This window comes from Scomber scombrus, chromosome 12, assembly GCF_963691925.1.
Source record: "Scomber scombrus chromosome 12, fScoSco1.1, whole genome shotgun sequence".
NCBI lineage: Eukaryota > Metazoa > Chordata > Actinopteri > Scombriformes > Scombridae > Scomber > Scomber scombrus.
Window position 1 is genome coordinate 8,976,238 of NC_084981.1, and position 21,601 is coordinate 8,997,838.

Genomic DNA, 21,601 nt, shown 5'->3' on the forward strand with positions numbered 1-21,601 from the left:
TTGAGAGCGGTCTTTGTGACCATTAAGATGCCTCCTCCTGATTCAGTGTGAACAGTAAGTGGATTATGACGGCAATATTTTGGGATTGCTCCTTCGCTTGAGAAAAAAAAAAGAAATCCATGACTGGTGGATTTACGTCTGTCAGAAAAGGAGAGGATCTTGTGCTTTTTCCTCTTTCTTCTTCTCTTCTGTGGATTACAGATGGGCTTTGTGATCTCCCAGTGCAGTCTCATGGATGATCGCTCGCTGCCAGTCATTAGGATAAAGTACAAAGAGGGACACAAGTGAGTATTCAGCAGGATTTTTATCTCTGAAGCTTAAGCTTATATGCAAACAAGGATGTCGAAAGTGAATCCGTAATGAGAACCCATCGCTGCAGCTTTTTTTCTCTCTTAAAAGAAATTGTTACTTGACTCATTGATTAAACTGTTGTGCATTTAATGAATGATTCTCAGGGTAGACACATGCTGAGATTTATTTATTTATTACAATAGTGGACCTGTATGTTTACAAAGCATTTGCCAATGAACATAATTTACTAAATGAGGGGTACTGTCTACCCGGCAGGTGGCTTGGGCACAAACGGAGATTGATTGAAGTGATCTGTGTGAATCCTATTAATGCATCCTGGATTCTGGCCAAGGCAGAAGCAATGGAGGGGAACACCGCTGTCTAGCAGCACTATCTGATCTGCCTCCTCACTGGATGAACTGAGGACCCTTTGCACTCCCTCTTCAACAACACTCCTCCTCCTCCCCCCCCGCCCAGGCAAGGATGGTACCCCCACCTCCTACCAACAAGCCCCACGTGTGCCTGTCCACCATCCTGATCATGAGCAGCATGGCACTGATTGATGCCTACCTGGTGGAACAAAACCACGGTCCCCGCAAGATTGGCATCTGCATCATGGTGATGGTGGGAGACATTTGCTTTCTAATTGTATTGCGTTATGTGGCGGTGTGGGTGGGTGCAGAGGTGCGCACAGCCAAGCGAGGCTACGCCATGATCCTTTGGTTCCTTTACATCTTTGTGCTGGAGATCAAGGTCTACTTTGTGTATCAAAACTACAAGGCGGACAGGAAGAGCCTGGACGCCCTTGCCAGGAAGGCGCTAACATTGCTGCTGTCCATCTGCATCCCAGTGCTGTTTGTGGTGCTGGTGGCTATCGACCACATGGAGTACGTCCGTGCTTTCAAGAAGCGCGAGGAGATCCGCAACCGTCTCTTCTGGGTGGTGGTGGACTTGCTGGACATACTGGACATCCAAGCCAACCTGTGGGAGCCCCAGAAGAAGGGACTCCCTCTGTGGGCGGAGGGCCTGATGTTCTTCTACTGCTACATCCTGCTGCTCGTTCTGCCCTGCGTGTCCTTGAGCGAGATCAGCATGCAGGGCATCAATATCGTGCCCCACAAGATGCTCCTGTACCCCATCCTGAGCCTGGTGACCATCAACATCATCACACTCTTCATCCGCGGAGGGAACATGATACTGTACAGGGACGCCAGGGTCTCCGGGATCCTGATAGGAAAGAACATCCTAGCCATCATCTTAAAGACCTGCAGCTTTGTGCAGTACAGGAGACAGTTGCAGAGCGCTCCCCCTGCGTTCGGGGTCGAGCTGCAGAAAAACTCAGTGGCCCACCCTCGCCCTGCCCCCACCCCTCCCCAAGTCGTGGTCATGCAGGATCAGACGCCTCTCCCTGAGGTGACGACATGTGAGCACACATGACAGAATGGTGAGGTGAATCCTGGAGATGTCAATATGGATATGTATGACCCTCAGGATGCCGGCAGGGCACAATGTTCCACACCTTTCAGGCCATGTGAACACTGATGTTAATGGCACACAGGACACTGCAGACAGTTAGGATAGAGCAGTGCTTTATCCAAAGCTGTAATGGTGCAAAATACAATATCACTTGTGACTTTGTTAAAAGCATTTCCCCCCTCCCAGTGAATTCAGTTAACTGTGTATTTTTTCTAATTGTACTAAAGAGAAGAAAAAAAAGCAACTACTGCAAGATTAGAGGATATATTTTTGAATTGTGTGTGTTACATTCTAATCTTAAACTTAAGGGTCTGTGTGCTGTGGTGTGTATTTCTGTTGCTCGAATGTTCTTAGTAGTGGAGGGCTTTAACATGTCAAAGTCAGAGCAACCAATGAGAGAATCAAAGTAACGAGACTGAAAATAACAGTTAAAGCTTTCTCTTGAAAGAAGTGTGTTTTTATATGTGATTCTTTGATAAAGTATTGTGTACAAGATAAAGGCGTTCCTGCTTTTTCACTGGTCTCTGTTAAAACATGAAATTCCTTTAAAAGTTAGCGGACCAACTGAATATATTTCACACTTTAATTAAAATTCAGCAAATGTTCTTTAATTAACCTAGGCTGCAAAAGAAACTAGACAATGATTTTTTTCTCCCCCTCATTCAATCTACAATTAGAGACCACTTAATTGCTGAAGTGGTGCCTTTGCAATGTCATTCATCTTGAGTGTGATCATTACTTGCCTCGGCTGGTTATTTGAGGGTGATAAAAAAGGACAGGAACAACATCTCTGCAGTTATGAGCAGTGTTTGATCACTGCAAAAGGTGAATATTGTGTGGTGGCCATAGGATAGAGTACACAGCCAAGGGGCAACGCTGCAGATGGATAAATGATTCCCAAATAAGGAAACCTGTTTAATATCCTCCTCAGGCGCTCAGTGACTATCTGTGCCTGTTCTTAGTGGCAACGGCAAGTCTCAGTAAGCACTGTCATTTTCTTCTTCACACAAAAGACCAAAATGGGTTCTTTGGTCTAGGGATGTGAGTCAAAAAAACATCATATCTTTTAAGAGGACAAATCTCTTTTGGCCTCCAGAAATCTTTTTTTTTATCCTTCACCACCAGTTGAATCAGGCGGGTTTTTTTTTTTTTGCTTTTTAGTTACAGAGACATTTCAATGTTTTCCTAAAAAAAAAAAATTAGATCAAAAGCAGAAGAAAAGCCACAGAGGAAAATGTCAGCTTGAAGTCAAATTTTTCCTGGATGGTCCGTTGCTAACACAGCCAGTGAAGACAAACTTGAACAATAAGGACAGATGATGTAATATGACTGCAGTGCAAAATAGCAAATCATAATATTGCTGCAGGTGCCACCATATAAAATGAACTACATTTGTGAAATAGGTTCCTCCTCTTGTACTCCGGTTACTTTCCTTTGCCTAATCTCTCTCTCTCACCAGTGACTGCTTGCATAATTTAAAGTGGCCTCGCTGTCCGTATTTGTTAAAACCCTGAGAGTGCAGAAGCCGGTCTGACTTTTCATCTGAACAAGCCACAGCAAGAGGAAGGTGGCAACTTTCTGTTGCACAAATCAGGCTATCACATTAGGGCTGCTGCAGCCAGCATTATTTGTAGGTGTACTTGGCTGCTGAAGTTAAAACATCAGCTTTTTAGACGCTATAATATACTATTGGATTGTATTATTTTTACTGAACACATTCATCTTTTAGAGCTATATTGAATGTGCTAAATGATGAATTGAGTTAGCCAGATAAACAATAGGGAAATGCCTCTACCGAAATTGGCTAAATTGCTGGTTTATTGTATGTGTGATGATGAAACACATTGTCATTCTTACATTCTTCACCATCATAGTGCATGTTTAAACTATTCTGCAAACCATACTTTTACTGCCCTTAAAAAAGATAAGTATAAACTGATTTAGATCTTGATTAAATCTTAATAATGCAAATAACACAACAGGTTAATTGTCTGATGGCTTTCAGGCATCCCACATGGCCACCCTCTCTATTAAGTTAATGAAAGATTTGATTTGTTGGAGCTGTTAAAAAAAAGTGTGGATCAGAACATGTCCTCTATAATTGCTTTTCATTTAGCAGAACCTGATTTATTTAAGGATTATGACTGTTGCAGTGCAGTGATATACAGATTCCCATTCAGGGTCAAAAAAGAGCTCAGTCTATCCCAGCATGCAATATATGAAGGGTAAAGAAACACCCTGTACAGGCCAGCAGTCTCCTGCAGAGATAACAAGCAGTGTAAGGCAGTCACATTCACACAGTTTTGGGCATTTTAAAGTCTGCAGCTCATGTGACCTGCATTTATTCAACAGTGGGAGGTAAAAAAAAAGAAAAAAGGATTCAAACGTGGGTCCTTCTCACCGTGATGTGACAACTGAACCACTTTGCAACTCTGTGATGCAAATCCATTACAGTCTAGTTACACAAAACCAGATGGCTGCAGAAGCAATAAGGAACTCATTTTGGCTTCTTCATAAAGCTTTTGCTCGCTGTACGGTGTGTAAATAGTTTATTCTGTACAATTAAACAAAGGAATATTATCATTAGGCACTGCACTGACTGTAATACTCTTTTATCACAATATCTGATATTTACATATTTGGCACAGGATTTGCAAAGCACTTATTATTAGCACATGACATTTCAGTATGTTTCTATGTACTAATGGTTTCAGGAACAATAACATGAACTACTCTACTGGAAGCCACAAGTGTGACTTTGGGCAGTCACCCAACCCAATCTACAACCACCCTCTGAGCCCTGCACGCCACCCTTCCCGCACTACCAGAAACTGAATGAATGTTGCATTCATCCAGATGACTATGTTTTTTTTTTGCTTTGCACTCTCGAATGTTAATAAACTGGGAAGGCTGTTGGATGCACCTCCACACTTACCACATTAACACTGACAAAGCGGCCTGTGCCAAGCAAGCAAGACAAACGGCTGCAGTAAATTCACACCTCGACCTTCGGCAGTCTTGGATGGCAACAGAGCCGGGAAACAAATGTATTTTTCATGGAAGACATGTTAGAGCATGAGAAGAACAAACCTGTACGGAAAATAAATGCCCATGAAGTATTGATTCCCTTGTCTGGAGGGTAACTGATACCAGATTTAAAAAAAGACCATTTTCTAAAAACAAATAACATGGTGTTGTTAGAGGAATCGGAGAAAATCATGTGATGCTGCTGTATTTAATGATTCTTTGTAATACTGTGACTTGAAGCTATTTGCATCCTTCAAACAGTGAAGTGGGCAGTTCACATGATAATGAACGCTTGAATCTAAAATTTAGATTCTGTGCAAGCAAAGAAAGGTTTGAAAGTTATTCTGCAGAATTCTAGACTCATCTAATTCATACCAAACATACTATACGTACACAGATTTTCCAGGGACGTGCACATTAGCTCTGGGCAACATTTAACATCCTTGAACAATTTTGCTGAACAGACGCAATTATGTATTCCTCAGTCAAAACACTTATGCAGTTTATCTTTTTTTTCAGCCCACTCCATCAACAAATCACAGCCAGAGTAATCACAAAATTGTTTCCTCACACATACCCCTTAGATATGTAGGTATGCATTTTCATGAGAGGGATCTGAGTGCAGAGATGCGGTAACAGGGCAGGGTTCACTATCTTGCTCATGCACAGTTCACTAAGGATTAACAACAGCTGTGAAGTGCGAGCCTGATGACGGATCAAGCCTCTGACTCGCAGCCTCTGCATGGTCTTCGTAATAATCAGGTCACTCTGCTGGAGCAACTTTCGGTCGACCCAACAGGGAACGAAGGTGTCGGAGATGAGATCTGGTTGCCCCGAGCGCCGTGAAGTGTTGAATGTAAATGTGTAAAAGTGAATTATGAATGGGCGTTTCAATATTTAAACTTGCTGGCAGTTTCGTGGGATTTAACATTTCAAACTGAGCAATTCTGCAAGATTTCTATCAGGCCATGTTGACTTATAAAAGATTCAAATGGTTTACAATTCTCTCTTATGCTTACAGGGTTTTCTCTCAGTCACTCGTGTGATTGTTCTTAAAAGGTACAAAAGAATGTTTGCTTTGAAAAATATCTGTGGATGAAAGGACACATTGAACAGTACACATGTTTGTAACTGTGGTTTAATTTATTATCTGAGGAATCTGTTATTCGCTTGACTTTGGAAGACTTTTGACATTTACAGTGTGAAAATACTTTTTTTTTATATCCTGTTTGCCTTGGTTCTTTGTTGATGCTACACAGAGAGACAGCAGCACAAGAAGAAAAACATTTACAAGAACACCAATACATCAGAAAAAGTAAGAAAAAATAAAATGAAATAAGATAGAATAGGAGTAGTCAGTACAATAAAATAGAAATGTGTGTATACACATGTGCAATATTTGTGTGTATACACTGTATGCATAAGCCTAACAAGCTACATACACTCATACATAATCTGTTTGAGTGTATGTAGTAGTTAAATATCTGTGCTGGTGACCGTTTAATTGTGAGTGACGGGATTCATTTTGAGCCTCAGTCAGTAGAGGTAGGAGGAAATGGGTGATGTGGTGTTGGCGAAGCTGATGGTAGCCAATCGCTTTGGGGCACGTGGCTGGATGAGTGTGTTGCTGAAGGTTCTCCTGAGCCACCCCAGCTCAGCATGGAGAAGATGAGAGGTGTTGTCCATGGTAGATTTCAGCTTCTCTCTGTCACTGTCTCCACACTGTCTAGTTCCATCCGCATCACAGAGCTGACCTTCCTCACCAGAATTGTTGGCACCACAAGTCTTGATGCCCCCCCCCCCCCCCCCCCCCCCCAGCACACCACAGCAAAGAAGATAACACTGGTCACCACAGCCTGGTTCATACATTAAATGACCTAAGCCTCTTCAGAAAGAACCTGCCTGCTTGTTGTCTGATCTGTCCAGTTTGTTTTTGAGTCACACCACTAGGAACTGGTAGGTTTCCATCATCTCTACTCCCTCCCTACTTAAGGCGACAGGGATGTGGGGCCTCTTGCTGCCTCAGAAGTCCATCACCAGCGCCTTCATTTTCTCAATATTGAGCTGAAGGTGGTTGCTGTCAAACCATCCTATTAAGTTTTTGACTAGGACTTAGAAACATTTCACTTTAGTGGCAGGAAGCATATTGTCAGTTCCACCTCCTGCAGTTGGTCAATTCACTCTGTAACACCTGTCAGTCATTTCTGATGAGCTGTCTATCTTGAAACAGCATCTAGCCCAAGCCTGAGGGAACTGGCATTTAAAAAGCCATCATAGGCATTAATGAAACAGATGTTGAGTGCAATCAAATTTGAAGGGAAACATCAATGATTTCTTACCTCTTACCTAATGTGACCTCCATGTGCTACACAGACAAAAAGCAGCCTATGGCAAATGGATTACAGCCCAAAATGGCTTCGTTAAAAAGCCTGTCAGACTAACAGAGATTGTACATTAAGGGTAGCTGAGCTAGTGCTTCAGTGGTTAGCATGTAATATATGCTTACTAATACAGTTTTACTTTGCAGTTTGTAATTCTTTCTTGATATAATTTGTAATAGTAATTTGTAAGATTGCAATATTACTTGATACCATCAGTAATACAGCTCCACTGGCAAGGTCAGTGTTGGAGTGACTGTGGTATTATTCATTCTAATGAGGCAAAACTGGCATAATAACTTTTCCACAGCATGCTGCCGGCATGGCAAAGGCTACAGCCATGCAATCACGATTAAGATTAAGATTAACTGGAGCCTCACACAGGAGGTGGGGTATCTCTTACAATAAATACTGCACCCTGAGTAAATGAGGGGATACTGCATCACACTGAATATATTATTTGGTCAACAATGTCAGTCAACTTAATTACGTTAAACATTTAAATTTGTCAGCCATGTCAGCTGTTGATATTCATCTTGAATAGTGTGCTTTGTGGCAGGCTGCTGGTTTGGGAGGAGTTAGAGCTGATTAACAAACAAAATAATTTCATGACAAACAAACTCAGCAAAGGGTGTAAAATGTTGATTTGTATTTCAGAGGCTGGCAGTATCTATGCTCACATGAATTGTAGACTTAGCTGATGTCCATGCATAATTATTACTAGTAAGCCTCATGTCAAACATCTGAACTATCTCTCTGAGGCAGAAGAAAAGGCCAATCATGTGTCAATACACTGAATTAATATTCATCTAATAGCCCTGCAGTCTTTTTGTTTGTCAGTTCAAATGCATGCTACCATCACTATGTCTCAGTATGGGGACATTTGCATTTAAATTTTAGTGACCTAAACCTTCTTTATAAAGTTGGTATATCATAAAAATATCCATGACCTAGAGCAGATACATAGATAACAAGGGAGATAAAAAAAAGAACTTTGTCTCCTACAGATAAGCCTTTTTCACTGAAGACATTTATCATGTCGGTGGGAAAAGCACTAAATAATAAAATTAATTTAGGCTGAATTCCATTTAGCTGCTTCAGTTTCAGGGTCCTGGTATTGTGCATGATGGATCCCTAACTGGTTTTTCCATCAATGTATTTTTAAGTGCATTTTGAAGTAGTTTAATGGGAGTAGATAAAGTAGATTGAAACGGCAAAATTTGAAAAATCTTTCTCAATTTTGCAAAAAACGTTTTTACTATTGAGGTATTTTTTTGCCTTTTTTCCTAAAAAGAGTTTATGCAATACATTGGTTGAATAAGTTTTGACATAGCGAACATTTAACTCACGACTGATCAGCTGTTTACACTGTCAGCAGGAAACATGGCCAATTGTAGCTGACATGAGAGCACAATCACAACCTGCCCAACTGAAACAAATTCCTGAAGACATTTCTTTCTTTTCCTCTTGTAGATGGCCAAGGCGACCGCTTTTGTTTGCGGTTCACAACCTCTACTTCTTCTACTCTGCCTATTAGAGCTATGAGTAATGTAAACTATACCGCCAGACCAGTTGATGGAAATGCACCTAATTCACATTTTCTTTCTCTGTTTCTTTTTTGTGACATTTCAAAAGTTAGCTTAAAGTTCACTTGACATTACATGGAAACACTGCTACTGTCATACTGTCATGGCTTAATTGGACACTATAGAAGGCCTTTGTTAACATCTGTGCTTTTCCTACTATGACAAGACAAAGGTTCTACTGTGAAAAAGGCCTCTAATCCTTGTTTCCACAAAAAAAGACTACACAAAGTATAGTCTATTTGAGTGTAGTGGTGAAGAAAGTCCACCATCTAGCAGCTAAAGACCATGATATTTTCCTCAGGAGGTGAAGACCAAAAAAGAACTAAAAGGTCAGTGACTGCACCTCAACCTCAATGCCCTTAATTTCCACTGCACTTTATGAACTATGAAAAGAGCGTTTCTCACTTTTTGGGTCTTTTTTGGGGGGGCTGGTAAGCCACATGAAATCATAGAATTACAGAGAAAAAATGAGTCACAAATCAACAGAGAAGCTTTAATTCAGGTCAGTGCTTCTGTTCAACCAATAATTGTTAGGAACTGATTTCCAACTCTCACTGGGCCCATTCTCCCCACCAATTAATCTACAATTACACAGTGATGCCTCTTCCACCCAGGAGCTGGTGATTTGTAGAGCGTAATAATAGAGCAAATGAAAATGGGTGTTTTGTTGAATTTTGTTAAAACCCCCGTGTGTAGATGATTTAAATGTTTCATTCTCAAATTAATTTTCATAGTATATAATAGCTGTAGTATAACAAGACTATCACCGTGAGAATTGGTTTGCTGTCGGTGCTCTGAATGTGTTTATTCCCTCTCTCTCGGGGTAGGATTTGGTATGAAATGTGCAGGACTAACTTTAAGCACAGAGACGGTGAGGCTCAACGAGAACAGAGGGAGGACTGACTCGCTCAGCATATTTGTATGTCAACCGACAGGTCAAGAAGCTACGGCTGCTGCTTTTAAATAATCAGGATAACACATCACTCAGCACTAAGTATATAGATCCAATTTGCTCTGATGCTATGTTGGCTTCATACAGCTAACCTGAAATGGAGACAGGTTAGCTGTCACATTTAGTATCAAGCCTGCCATCCAAAGGTTTCCTTAGCATTGTTCAAACTTAAAGGATATTGCTGGCTATTTCTTATGTTTCTTTTTCTTTATTTTCCCTTGCTTTGAAGAGTTTTCGGAATGGTACTTGGTCCAGAAATGTAAAGACTACTAACAGCGATCATGTTTAATTCATAGAGTAGTTCTTGTGCAGGAATGCAGTTATGTATACAGAATTTTGCTAGTTTGTTGTGCTAAATATCACCACCTCTTGACTTTGTGATTCATTGTAAATTACTCAAAGAGCTTTAGTACAATTTCAAGAGGTTGTGATATGTAACAAAAGAAGCTAACGAAGCTCTGTAAACAGAACAACGTTACTGTGCATGAGTGATCACTGTTATTAGCCTTTGGAACAGTTTCTAAGCAAAGTACTGTGCCCAAAACTCTCAGTGGCAAACGATTATGTCCCCCAGTGCCTACTACACTCCATAGTGTGGCTTATTGACGTGCTTTTAACAGTTTTTGGACAACAGAGGTCTACAGCACAAACAAATAAGATGTGCAATACTTTTAAGTGGGATCAATTCATTATTGGTTTGGCTCTGCACATGAGATTTATTGTCCCTAAGAAATATAAAGAAAATTCCCAGACTTATCCTTTGATGGCTTGGCACGTAATGAATCCACACAGGTGATTTGAATAATTTTGGTTGATTAGGCCTCTTTCCAGTTTGCTGTGTGCTAGATATGTGTTCCTCTCCTGTTAGCTTTGTTATATGCAACAAATTAAACCTTTATCTCTTTAGTACATGGAGTTTGGTGGTTGCATGTTATTCGCAGCATAGCTCCACCCAATGTCAACCTTAGAGTAGGTGTAATCAGCATATACTGTATAACTGTTATACCATGTGTATTTCTTTGAGAAAAAATAGCACCCCAAAGGGAGACATTTATTCCATGCAGTGTTTTGTTTTTTAGTGGACTTATTTGCTATTAGCCAATCAAATAAAAAGCATGAAGTAGTAACATCAGTCTTCAGGCGGTGACACCGACTAACAGCCAGACAACATCCTGCTACACAGGACTCCCTGTCTTTTCAGTGGAGAAGTGGAGAGACTGACAGCAGCGGCTCATGGCTAGTTAGCTCTGACTACCAACACTGTCACCATGTCTGTGGATGCCTCACACAGATGTTCACCCCCCACACATCTGCTGCTTTTTTTAAATGTACAGAATGGAAGGGTTCATTGTCATTGCTGAGGAAACACTGTCTGTTCTTGGCTTGTAAGCTACAGTTATTAATTCATTGACTTTGTCACTCCTTGTTCTTGCCAGGCTTTACTGCCAAACATGGACGCTGACACGCCCAGAGGCTGAGAAGCACAGGAGAAAAGAGGCATTTCTCATATGTCCATAAATACCTTTTTTTAAACAATAAATTCACAAATCAATGAGACGATTATTCTTGACTGCTGCTACCATAATTTAATTCGTAAATTAACTGCAATTTACCCTCACCACAAAAACACTGTATTTTGAACCCAGTACTTGTCGCTTATATATTCCCAGAAGTTTTTTTATGCATATATTAGCTGCTGCCATTGCTAAGCTTGGGGACACTGCATCACTCTCTCTGTGTGAGATGACACAGCTCTGTCTGACAAATGAACTGACTGACCTTGGCTTCTGACAAAGCTTGCTATGTGAAAAACTTGCAAGTTATTCACGTTCACTATTTTGCATATTTTGCATTGCAATCACCTTTTTTTAAATACATGTTCTATCTTTGCAGTCTATGACACTACCAGTAAGAGGGATAAAGGTCTGCTATTCTGTGAATAATAAACAGATAATATGAACAAATCATTGCAGAACACATTCACCTACCCATTCATTCAAGCATTACCTAATTTTTGGGTCATGATATTAAACTGAAAATAAATAACAGTGGATACCTGTTCTTTGTGTTCATATCATCAACACTAATAAAAGACTGAATACAATAAATATAAATTCTTAACAAAACCCTAACTAATTAGTCAAGCCATTTTCCTGTTTTTGTCCTCTTTGTTAAACACAATTTTCTCAATTATTCAAAATGAACTAGAACCCCTGACACACAAATCTACAAATCTACAAGGAACTTTCATTTTGTATTGATTTTGGCCCCTGTGGACAAACGTGGTAGTATTTCCTGGTATAATTTCCGGGAAGAAAGACTTAATTTCCCTTGAGCACCATCACTTCATGTTGTGAAGATCTTGATCTGGCTAGCGTGTGCATTTGTTTTGGAAGTGAATGAAAAAAAGATGCCGCAGGATGCATAGCGATAATATTATTTATCTGTTGCTGTCTACGTAGCACTGTGTCCTAACTAAATGCGATGTGAGCGAGTGCCAGCGACAAAATCAGTTTGCTTGCTCAGTTTGTGGTCAAGTTGCTGTTGGCATAACTGTATGTCATTGTATGTAAAGAAACATCTAAATATCACTATATAAAATGTGTGTTTTTGGTTTAAAAAATACAAACATAGGGCAGTAAATACTCACCCATCTTTACTTGAGTGGTTACATATCCAGTTTGATCTGGAGTGAGCAGCTGATAGGTAAATGGTTGGTTTACATGATGAAACAGCATTGCATATTTAACAGATTCATTGTGAACAGAGAGCGATTTTATGCAATGCAACGTGACAGTTTGATGCTCATGTGCTGTTGGGACATGGTGTAAGAATATTCATTGTAATATCACAACAATAAAACAAACTAAACTTTGTTGTAGCACTGTTCATACACATATGTTACATATGAGGCTGCATTCACACCAAATCCATCAAAGCAGCACCTTCCTGCAGGGTTGTGCAGAGATGTGGGTGTGTTCTTTTGTTTTTTAGAATGTAACCACCATGAAATAATCAGAAAATAACGTTTTCTTTCTCCAATTTGCTGCTTTGTTCTCCCTACTGCCGCTCCCTCTCTTCATACACTCTCTAGCTCGCTCGACCACTGCTGCTCTATCACTTTTTCTCTCACCTTATTTAAAATGAATCGGGTAGCCAACAACAAGTCTAACTTTACTTTTAAGACAAATATCCTTCCCTTGTCCCGGTAATGTCTTTGTACTATAGTGCATGTAATGTAAACATGCTCTGTGTACCATGAATCATTTTATCTATTTTCACAGGACGCAATTAGAATAACTATATAACATGCTCTTGTTTGCATATGTAGGTCATATAGAGGCATGAGTATTAATTTAAGGCTGTGTCATAACCACTTAAAAAACTCCTTGTAGTTGCTTTTAGCTGACTTAATACAGTGTTGCATATACTCGACAGCAAATTAGTTTAACGTAGTGCGAACATCTGTAAACTATAAACAGACTCAGAGGACTTTTGATGATGCAGGCAGTTTTTGACCCTGAGCTTCTCATTACAGAGATGCGGCAGGAGGCTGCTGATCATTAGAGTAACTTTATTAATGTGAAGTGAAACAGTCAAAGGTGTATCAGCTGGTTGTAAATGGCTATAATATATACTACCAGACTGCCAGGGTGGTATAGATAAAGTGTCCTCTGGAGAGAGCTGGGACGGCAGCGGCTGGCTTGGGGGGGTTGAGGTGTAGAGTAAGATGGAGCAGCTTGCAGCAGTGAGGGATGTGTAGAGGAAAGGGGACGAGGCTTGCTGGTGTTCACAGAAGTCAGACCAAAGAACTTTTAGAGATGGAAGCAGTGAGCTGAGCTTTACTGCAGCCGTGGATGGTGGGAACAGAAGGAGGATGAGTCACAAGCTCACCACACAGGAATGACCCCTCCAGCAGAGATATCTCCTGGGAAATTGTTCAGCCAAGATAGCGACGGGGCAGGAGCCATTTGCCACTGAATGTGCGTCGCGATGGCCATGTAGTGACATTCCCTAACCTTCTTTGTATCTGTGGACACAAGGGGGATTATTTATAAGCTTGTTAAACCGTAAATTCTGAAACAGTGTTGGACAATGAGCAGGAGGCATTCTAAGCATATTAAGCTGCCAAGTTGCCAAGCTGATAAAATAGTGAGGCTAAAATGAGCCAATCATGTACCGCATGCTTTGATGAGCAATTTTACATTTGAGATCCAAGCATTCTGCGTAGGTGAAGTTGTAACATACAGTGTTGAGTTTTCTCCACATACTGTTCACCTCCAGCTTTGACACCCACACGACCTTGTAGGATTTAATCACTCCATCTGACAACTCCTTCATGAAACTGCGCTTGTGTAACCTAATTAGCGACAGGAAAGTAGAAAATCAAGATGAAGCATGGTGGATGAAGGACGGGGGATGGACAACGTAATGTGATAAAGATTAGGCCAGTAACCAGAGCTTCGTAGCTAATATGTAAAAAAGAGGAGACAGATGAGTGTGGAAAGTAAATGAGGAGATTTTATGCAGATGATTTCTGAATTTTCATCAATTATGTGTCGTTCAAGCAGAGGGATGTTTAATTGTGGATTCGCGAAGCGAGAGGTAATGCTTGTATACTCATCCTCAGCTTGTAAGTTTCCACACAAGCCTTGTGTATTTCAGTTTGTATGGAGACAAGATCTTATCCAAGCAAACAGCTGCGGATAGGTAAATATGGACACAAGAATATTTTGAGTGTCAGTTTCAATTTTCTGTCCATGTGCAGCCACCTGACATTGTAAGTAAAATCTATTAAGCACTCTCACTCGCAGGTGACATGGAATTATTTAGGAAACATGTAGTGGCCCCGAGAAAAGGGAGCCTTTAGCACTAATAAGATTAATCACAGAAAAGTCCCCGGCAGCAGCCTCAGTTCAGCTGCCAGCAAGTACTTCATGCCAACCGAGCAGCACATAAGATAATAAGCCACCATGACACTAAGCCTGTATTAAAAAAAGAGTTGGCTGCAACATTTCAGATATATGAAATGAGCCTTGATGTGACAGATCATTGTCCAGATTGAGACTCATGTCAAATATAATTTTTCAGTCCATGTCAAAGGCCAGGAATACTTTGGATGAACTATTGAATGATTATGTTGGCAGAGGAGATGCATTGCTATGTTTGGATGTAAACATTGGATCTAGCGAGGGAACTTATTTCTTGCTTGGTGCACTGCGCTCAGCTGTGTGATTATGTGTGTAAAGTCAGCTCTGACTGATCTCAATATGGTATCTGGTAAATAAGGGATTTTTTCATGGCTGTGTAATGTGGAAGGGAGGCTTTGTTGTTACAGTGATGACAGCCTCAGTTAGCAACACTGGCAGGAAAATAAGAATGTGTTACTATTGGGAATTTCAATGGGAGGTAGAGCTCTCACTCTATCTATATTTCAACCCTATAGATGACCTATTTCTGTGTGAGGTGTCATACTTGATAATGCAATATGTTTTAATGATGAAATGAAGATTCAACACCCAAGAACTGCCGAATAGGCAAACTGTATTAATGAATCACATATTATTACATAGGCAAAAAGCACAGAGGAAATAATAACATCAAAGTGCTTGCAGGAGCGCAACGTCTTAACAATTATTCAACAATCTATGAATATTAAGAAGTATCATCTTAATTGAGAGTAATGCAGGTTGTATGAATAGTTTTTGCATGACTGATTTTTACTATTTCAAATGTAAAGTCATTGACCCATCAGATAATTATGTATTGTTTATTTCTATTAACATGAGCAGAATCATAAATGGAGGCTGAAGCATGTAGCCTAGAGACTAATGTTCAGAATAATAGAGAATGTGTCATAAATGTAAATGTGTAGTAAATATTATTAATACATAATTAATAATTGACATTTACAGATGAACATAATGAGCGCTATGTATGACAACACTTATTTTAACGCTCAGAGATGTCTCAGACGTTTAATTCAATTAACAGTATATAGATGAAATGAAGATTATAATATAATATAGAGATTATTCTACTTTTCAGTTCTGATTCAGGAATGTTCTGTCTCATTAGAAAACTCACTGTACAATACAATGATAAAATGACAATAATTACACTGTTATAAATACAGCTACATTGTAAGGCAGTTACAGATTAAACACTGTGGAATTGTTGCAAATGCAACTTAACAGTCTTGCAGTGAAGACTTATGATAATTGTGACTGTAATGGCCCATTTTATGTGCAAGAGCCAAGAAAGTTCTTCACTCAGTGCGACTCCTAAAACCACACTTTTGAAACATTAAAAGGGTAAGATTAGTCATGATAAATTCACTCTGTTATAGTGGCCAGAAGAGGTTTCTTATCCTTTAGCTGCTTCTGGACTCAAGAAAAGATTCGTGTTTTGCCATCAAAATGTCAAAGTTCCCAGATTTGAATAAAATAAAAATAATTGTGAAGCTACTGTATTCTTGTGTTATGTGGTGGCGTGTGTGCAGTGGACTTAATGGCTCGTGTGTTCTATCAGTCATGATGTGGCACAAGCACATATAGGTAATATTTTTTGCAGGTGCTAGGTAATACTATTATAAAAGTATAATACTGTACTATAATTCTATTATACTACATTACTATAATATGCACAAAAGAAAGAAAAAAAAATACTTGCACTGCTTGCTTTTTCTCAGTTCATCTTTAATTTTATATGGATAACATCTTGACCACAAATGGCTTCCGTCATGTGAAGGTGCTGATGTGAAAACTATATATACAGTATATACAGTGTCATTACTTTGTCACTTGTGAATTGGATATTTGACAATATACAAGTGAGAACAATGTGCCCACTTCATTAGTGGGAGTGGTCACACAAGACCTATATAAATATCACATGACAATAGCATTGCAAGTAGATTAATCAGATGCTCACACAGAAAAAAAGAGAGTGGGTATTTTGTCATTCTTTTGTGTGTTTAGTGCCAAACTGCAATGTAATGAGTTGAGTCACCCTGACTGTTCTGTGTGTACAAGTCATTATCGCTGACATTGATGTGCTTGTTACTCAAGTATTGTCTTCTGCCGGATTCTTCTTTTTCAAGTGTGACACTATAATACTTCAACTTTATCTCAGCTTATTGCAGTATGAAGAATGTATTAAACAATCTGAATAAATAAGTGTCTGTCCGTGTGAAAATTATCTGTGTAATGCAAAAATGCCCACACACTATGGAAACACTGTCAGATAAGTAAATGCAATCTCACAAAACTGAATTTTATTAGAGGCTCATCTTCATGGTTTTTTGTGAAAATGTAGTGTCTTTTTAAAAAAAAAGTTTTCTGCAGGGTACAGTCTCCCTCCAACAAACACACAGACATGCACACGCAAACACAAAGAACTGGTTCATTCAAACAAATAATGTTTTTTTCCCACAATGACAGAAAAACATCCATATTCCTCAGAGAGACGGGACTGCTGTGAGTCTTTGTGCTTTCAGTCATGGAGATTTATCCATTCCACCACAAACAATGGCCACCTGACCAGTAGGTCCCTCTGAACCACCCTCTTCTCTCTGTCACCAATTTCTCAATTCTCTCTCTTTCTGGGGTTTGTTCCAATATCCTCTTGAGTAATCCTGGCCTGAAAATCATTTACTGGCGGTTGTTGCACAGCACCCACCATTGTCGACAACAGGCTTGAGTCGGGACTCTGCACTGGGCTGTGTGTTATAGCTGCCATAAGGTTCTGAATCTGGAGGAACTCCTGCATGGAGATAGATCTGTGTCTGAGGCGGGGTGGTGGGCAGCGCCGGCAGCCAGCTGTCTGTATGATTTAACAGTGAGTGTAAATCAAGAGCGAGTCTCTGCCCGACCAGCCAGCCTCATTTCAATCTCTCTACAAATCACACCACGCAGGCAGCGCGAAGGGGGAGAGCTATAAAGGCGCCCCAAAATAATCATCCTCCGCAACTCTCTTTCTTATGCTCTCATTTATTAAATAGATGAGCAGAAATCTGACATCCATCATAAAAGACACTGAAAATATGGTTTGGTCCAGTCAAACATTGGCTTGGTTAGTCATCTGCGGTTTGGTGTATGCAGGATGTCGTGCATTTGCCTTCACATCCGATGCAGGAACGGTCGAGAATGTTGTTAGCAAAATCAGAGAAACTATCTTACAGCACGGCACACAAATCCACAAATCCAGGCTTGGAAGAGACTTTTATTTATGTAAAAGAGGGTATAGAATTAGCATATCTCTTGCCGTCAGCCAACCTATGTTGAACTAGATATTAGAGTGAATCAATGCCAGAGAGCAGGCAACATGATGATTCAATACCAGCAGATTAATTCACTACTCTGTTAAGGGAGTCACACAAGCACTTGGGGAGGAAACAGACTATGAAGGCCACACGCATTTTTGACAGCTCTCACAGAAATATAAAAGATGTTTGGTAGCTATTAACTCCACCAGAGCTGCTTTACCATGCTGGTGGTCAATACCAACAATGTCAAGTTTAAAACTCCTCATGTTCTGTTTATGTCTCGTTTATGTCCAGTGATGAAGTCACAAAACACTGAGTTGTTTCACTGCAGTTTATCAATGGGCAATGCAGGCACATTACTCAAAAACTGCAGAAAGGTACATTTATAAGGAATAAACATATTTTCAGTGGGCTGTTGGTGAAGAATTTTAATATTTCTAACATAAAAAATATGGGTTTCTGTGGCCACTACCAAAGTCCAAACATGAAGTCGCAGTTCATCAGTATTCTTTAGGAACATTCCCTGAAATTAATGAATTCAGGCAAGCATCCACTTTGTCAAATGGCTTTAATAGAGGGCTTCCCATTTTCATGAATGGTCTGTTATAGATTTATTCAGATGGGATTGAGATGCAGTTCCTACAGCACATCAAACCATCTGTGCAGAGATGCTAAGATTGCTCTCTGCTTGTGTTTTAAATTATTCTTGGGGGCACTTAAGCTGTGCCTGATCTGATGGTATTTACTTCTGTAAGATCATTATATCATGTCCATCAATGGTATTTGGGCACCCCAAGGGAACCAAGTGTCCAAACCAATTACAACTATGTAGAGAATAAAATACACTTCTTAAGCGTATGGAAGTGGTGTACCTCTATAAAAAAAGACACTCAGAATCTAAACAAGGAAACCCTGTTTAACAGCGATCTGATTAAAAAAAAAAAAAGCATTAGCAGCAGACTTGTGCGATGTGACAGCTATTAACAGTAGTCTGAGCAGCCATTATCCGTACGAGTGTGTCAAAGAATCAATTACAAACTGAATTAACAATGCATCTGTAGGTGCAGTTTTGCTACTGAATCCTTTTAGGTTGTGAGAGGTAATTCAAAACCACAGCAGCCTGGAAGTAATCCAAGATCATTTTTCATTCAGTGGGGCTCATACATGCCCATACATGGCTAAACCTAAGTGCAATATACATTAGCAAAGACTCTGCCAGTGACAAGGACAATACACTGACCTTTGGGAAAACTGCTGAGTTGCTGCTCCTGTATTATATACAACTTGTAACATGGTGTCACCTGTCAATCATGCTTTTTGCAAATTACATTTGGCTGAAATAAATAGTTCATTATGGTATACAGAAAATGGAAAAAATTGTGTGTGTGTGTGTGTGTGTGTGTGTGTGTGTGTGTGTGTGTGTGTGTCTGTGTGTCCGTGTGTGTGTGTGTGTGTGCGTGTGTGCGTTAAAGCTACCCAATACAACAACAAGACACAACTTCAACCTCAGAAATGCATACAGTTGAATCAACACTTCTCTACACTCACTCACAACAAAAATGTAATATTATAGGCTTGATAGCATTGTACACTAATGGCGTTACAGTTTTCAAATGCATTACATTGTATAATGTAAGTGTCCATGTTGTGTAGTTTGCCCTCTCTATGTTATATTGAACAACCCCTAAACAGGTAAAGATGAGCATAGCTTAAACCTGCATAAACTTTTTTTTTTCATATCACATTTTGAGTTGATACAGTGAACTTATCAGCAGACACAGAGCAACATCAGCATTCATTTGGAGTCAGGTTTCAGGCAACATGTTGAGAGTAAGTCCAAAATACACTCTGCTGTTTTGGCCTTTCCTCCAGAGAGAAAATCTGTCTTCTTAGCTGCTAAATAGTGCACTGTGTTCACCAGTTAGTTGTTAACTTTATCTATCTGCTGTCTGGTGCTTGGCAGGTAGTATAGAGTGGAGTTTTTTTGGTTGAAAACATGCTGATGACAGCAGTGAGAGTGAAACAAAATAGTTATGTGTCATAAAAACAAAACAATGAGCCAAAAGACACACAGGAGAACTGCAGGATTGTGATATATATCTCTGTGAGCTTGTTAAGCAACACCTTGTCATTTGAGCCATTGTCAATATAAAGAAATACATATGGATGCTTTAACTTTTGACCCATATCCTTGCATAAAATGTTTAACTATATATGATAATTTGAAATAGATACAGTTCACCTGCAGTCTAAATATCACAACAATTCCAACATACAGTTCGAACCATCAACTGAAAGCAGAGACAAATTGTAAAGTTGCACAGTGTTAGCTTCAACATGCCCAAAACTCAGTGAGGCAATGTTTTGCTTTCGAGTGTGTGAAGACTTGTGACATAAGGGGTGCTTTTCACGAAATCCCAGTGCAGTGAAGGGTAATAATGTGCTATTAAAATGCAGATTTTCACAGTGCCTGAATCAGTGATTCTCAGGGAAAAGGCAACATTAGATCCAAATGGTTCCAGTGGAAACAGGGAATCTCAATTTCCCAGGAGCTCTGTCGTAATTAATTTATTCTCTAACACCAAACCAACAACATTAATTAAGAGACTGCAACTCAGTACTGGTTGGGGGGGAAAAAGGTTTAAGCACCATTTTAGCAAAATGCTATACGATAATGTTTTATTCATTTGCATACATACTAAATAGACAGCAAAGAGGTGGCAAGGGTAAAACCACCAGCCAAGAGGAGAAAATGATTATGGACACTTAACAACAAGATCACCATTATCACACAGGAATTATAATAATAGGCCAACTTGCTTCCCTCTGTGCAACCACATTTTAAAACAAAAGCTCTCCCACTGCACAGACACAATTAGTCCACACATTGAGATTCACAGATTGTCCTCAGTGGCCACTTTTGCAAAGTAAATGCTATAATCATGGTGTGATGGAGTCTGGCATAAACATACCAACTCTTTTTGAAACCAGAAATGGCAATTTCACTGGCTGAATGGCCCTGTCTTCTCCATTTTACTAAATACTGTATGTCTGACACATTGTTTTCTTATGATGTCTTATACTTGAGATGCTGTTTGTCGAGATAAGAGAAGCAATGACTCAAGATATTTAAACAGTAGAGTTTGGTAAAATTGCATTCAGTGGACAGTTAAACTCTTATCCACACATAAGCATTCAGTTTATCATATCATGGAGGGGACATGTCACTTTTTGAAAAGGCTTTTCCTTATTTTCAGTCATGTATAGATAATGTCACAAGTCACCGGCGTCAGACTGCTCTGAACGCTTGCTTTCCAACAGTTTTTTCAACTTTCAGCACGACCTGACATTGGATTGTGACTGATTTCTGTATATGATCATCCACTCCACACACAGCTAACTGCTCCACTAACATAATGGCATTTTTCCATTGTCTGCTTCATACAACTGTACTTAACAAGTTCACGTAACTGGGACAAGAGAACATTTTAAGAAACTTCAATTGTGAAGTAGTTCTATTCACTCACACAGTAGGACTGTCAGTGTGCAGTTTTGAACATAGAAGACTGAAATTGGGCTTAGACTATAAAATAGTTAACACAAATGTAAGATATGTAGTCTCAGG

At 39.7% G+C, this 21,601-nt stretch overlaps 1 protein-coding gene across 1 annotated transcript; it reads left to right on the forward strand.

The window, feature by feature from the left end:
* The first annotated feature begins 774 nt into the window (after positions 1–774).
* On the forward strand, positions 775–1,728 carry LOC133992153 (transmembrane protein 121). The gene has a single exon (XM_062430854.1). The coding sequence runs from the start codon at positions 775–777 to the stop codon at positions 1,726–1,728; it is 954 nt and encodes a 317-aa protein (XP_062286838.1).
* Positions 1,729–21,601: the final 19,873 nt, after the last annotated feature.

Excerpts from the sequence above, each read along its gene's own strand:
- LOC133992153 (XM_062430854.1), top strand. The coding sequence starts at position 775 with ATGGTACCCCCACCTCCTACCAACAAGCCCCACGTGTGCCTGTCCACC.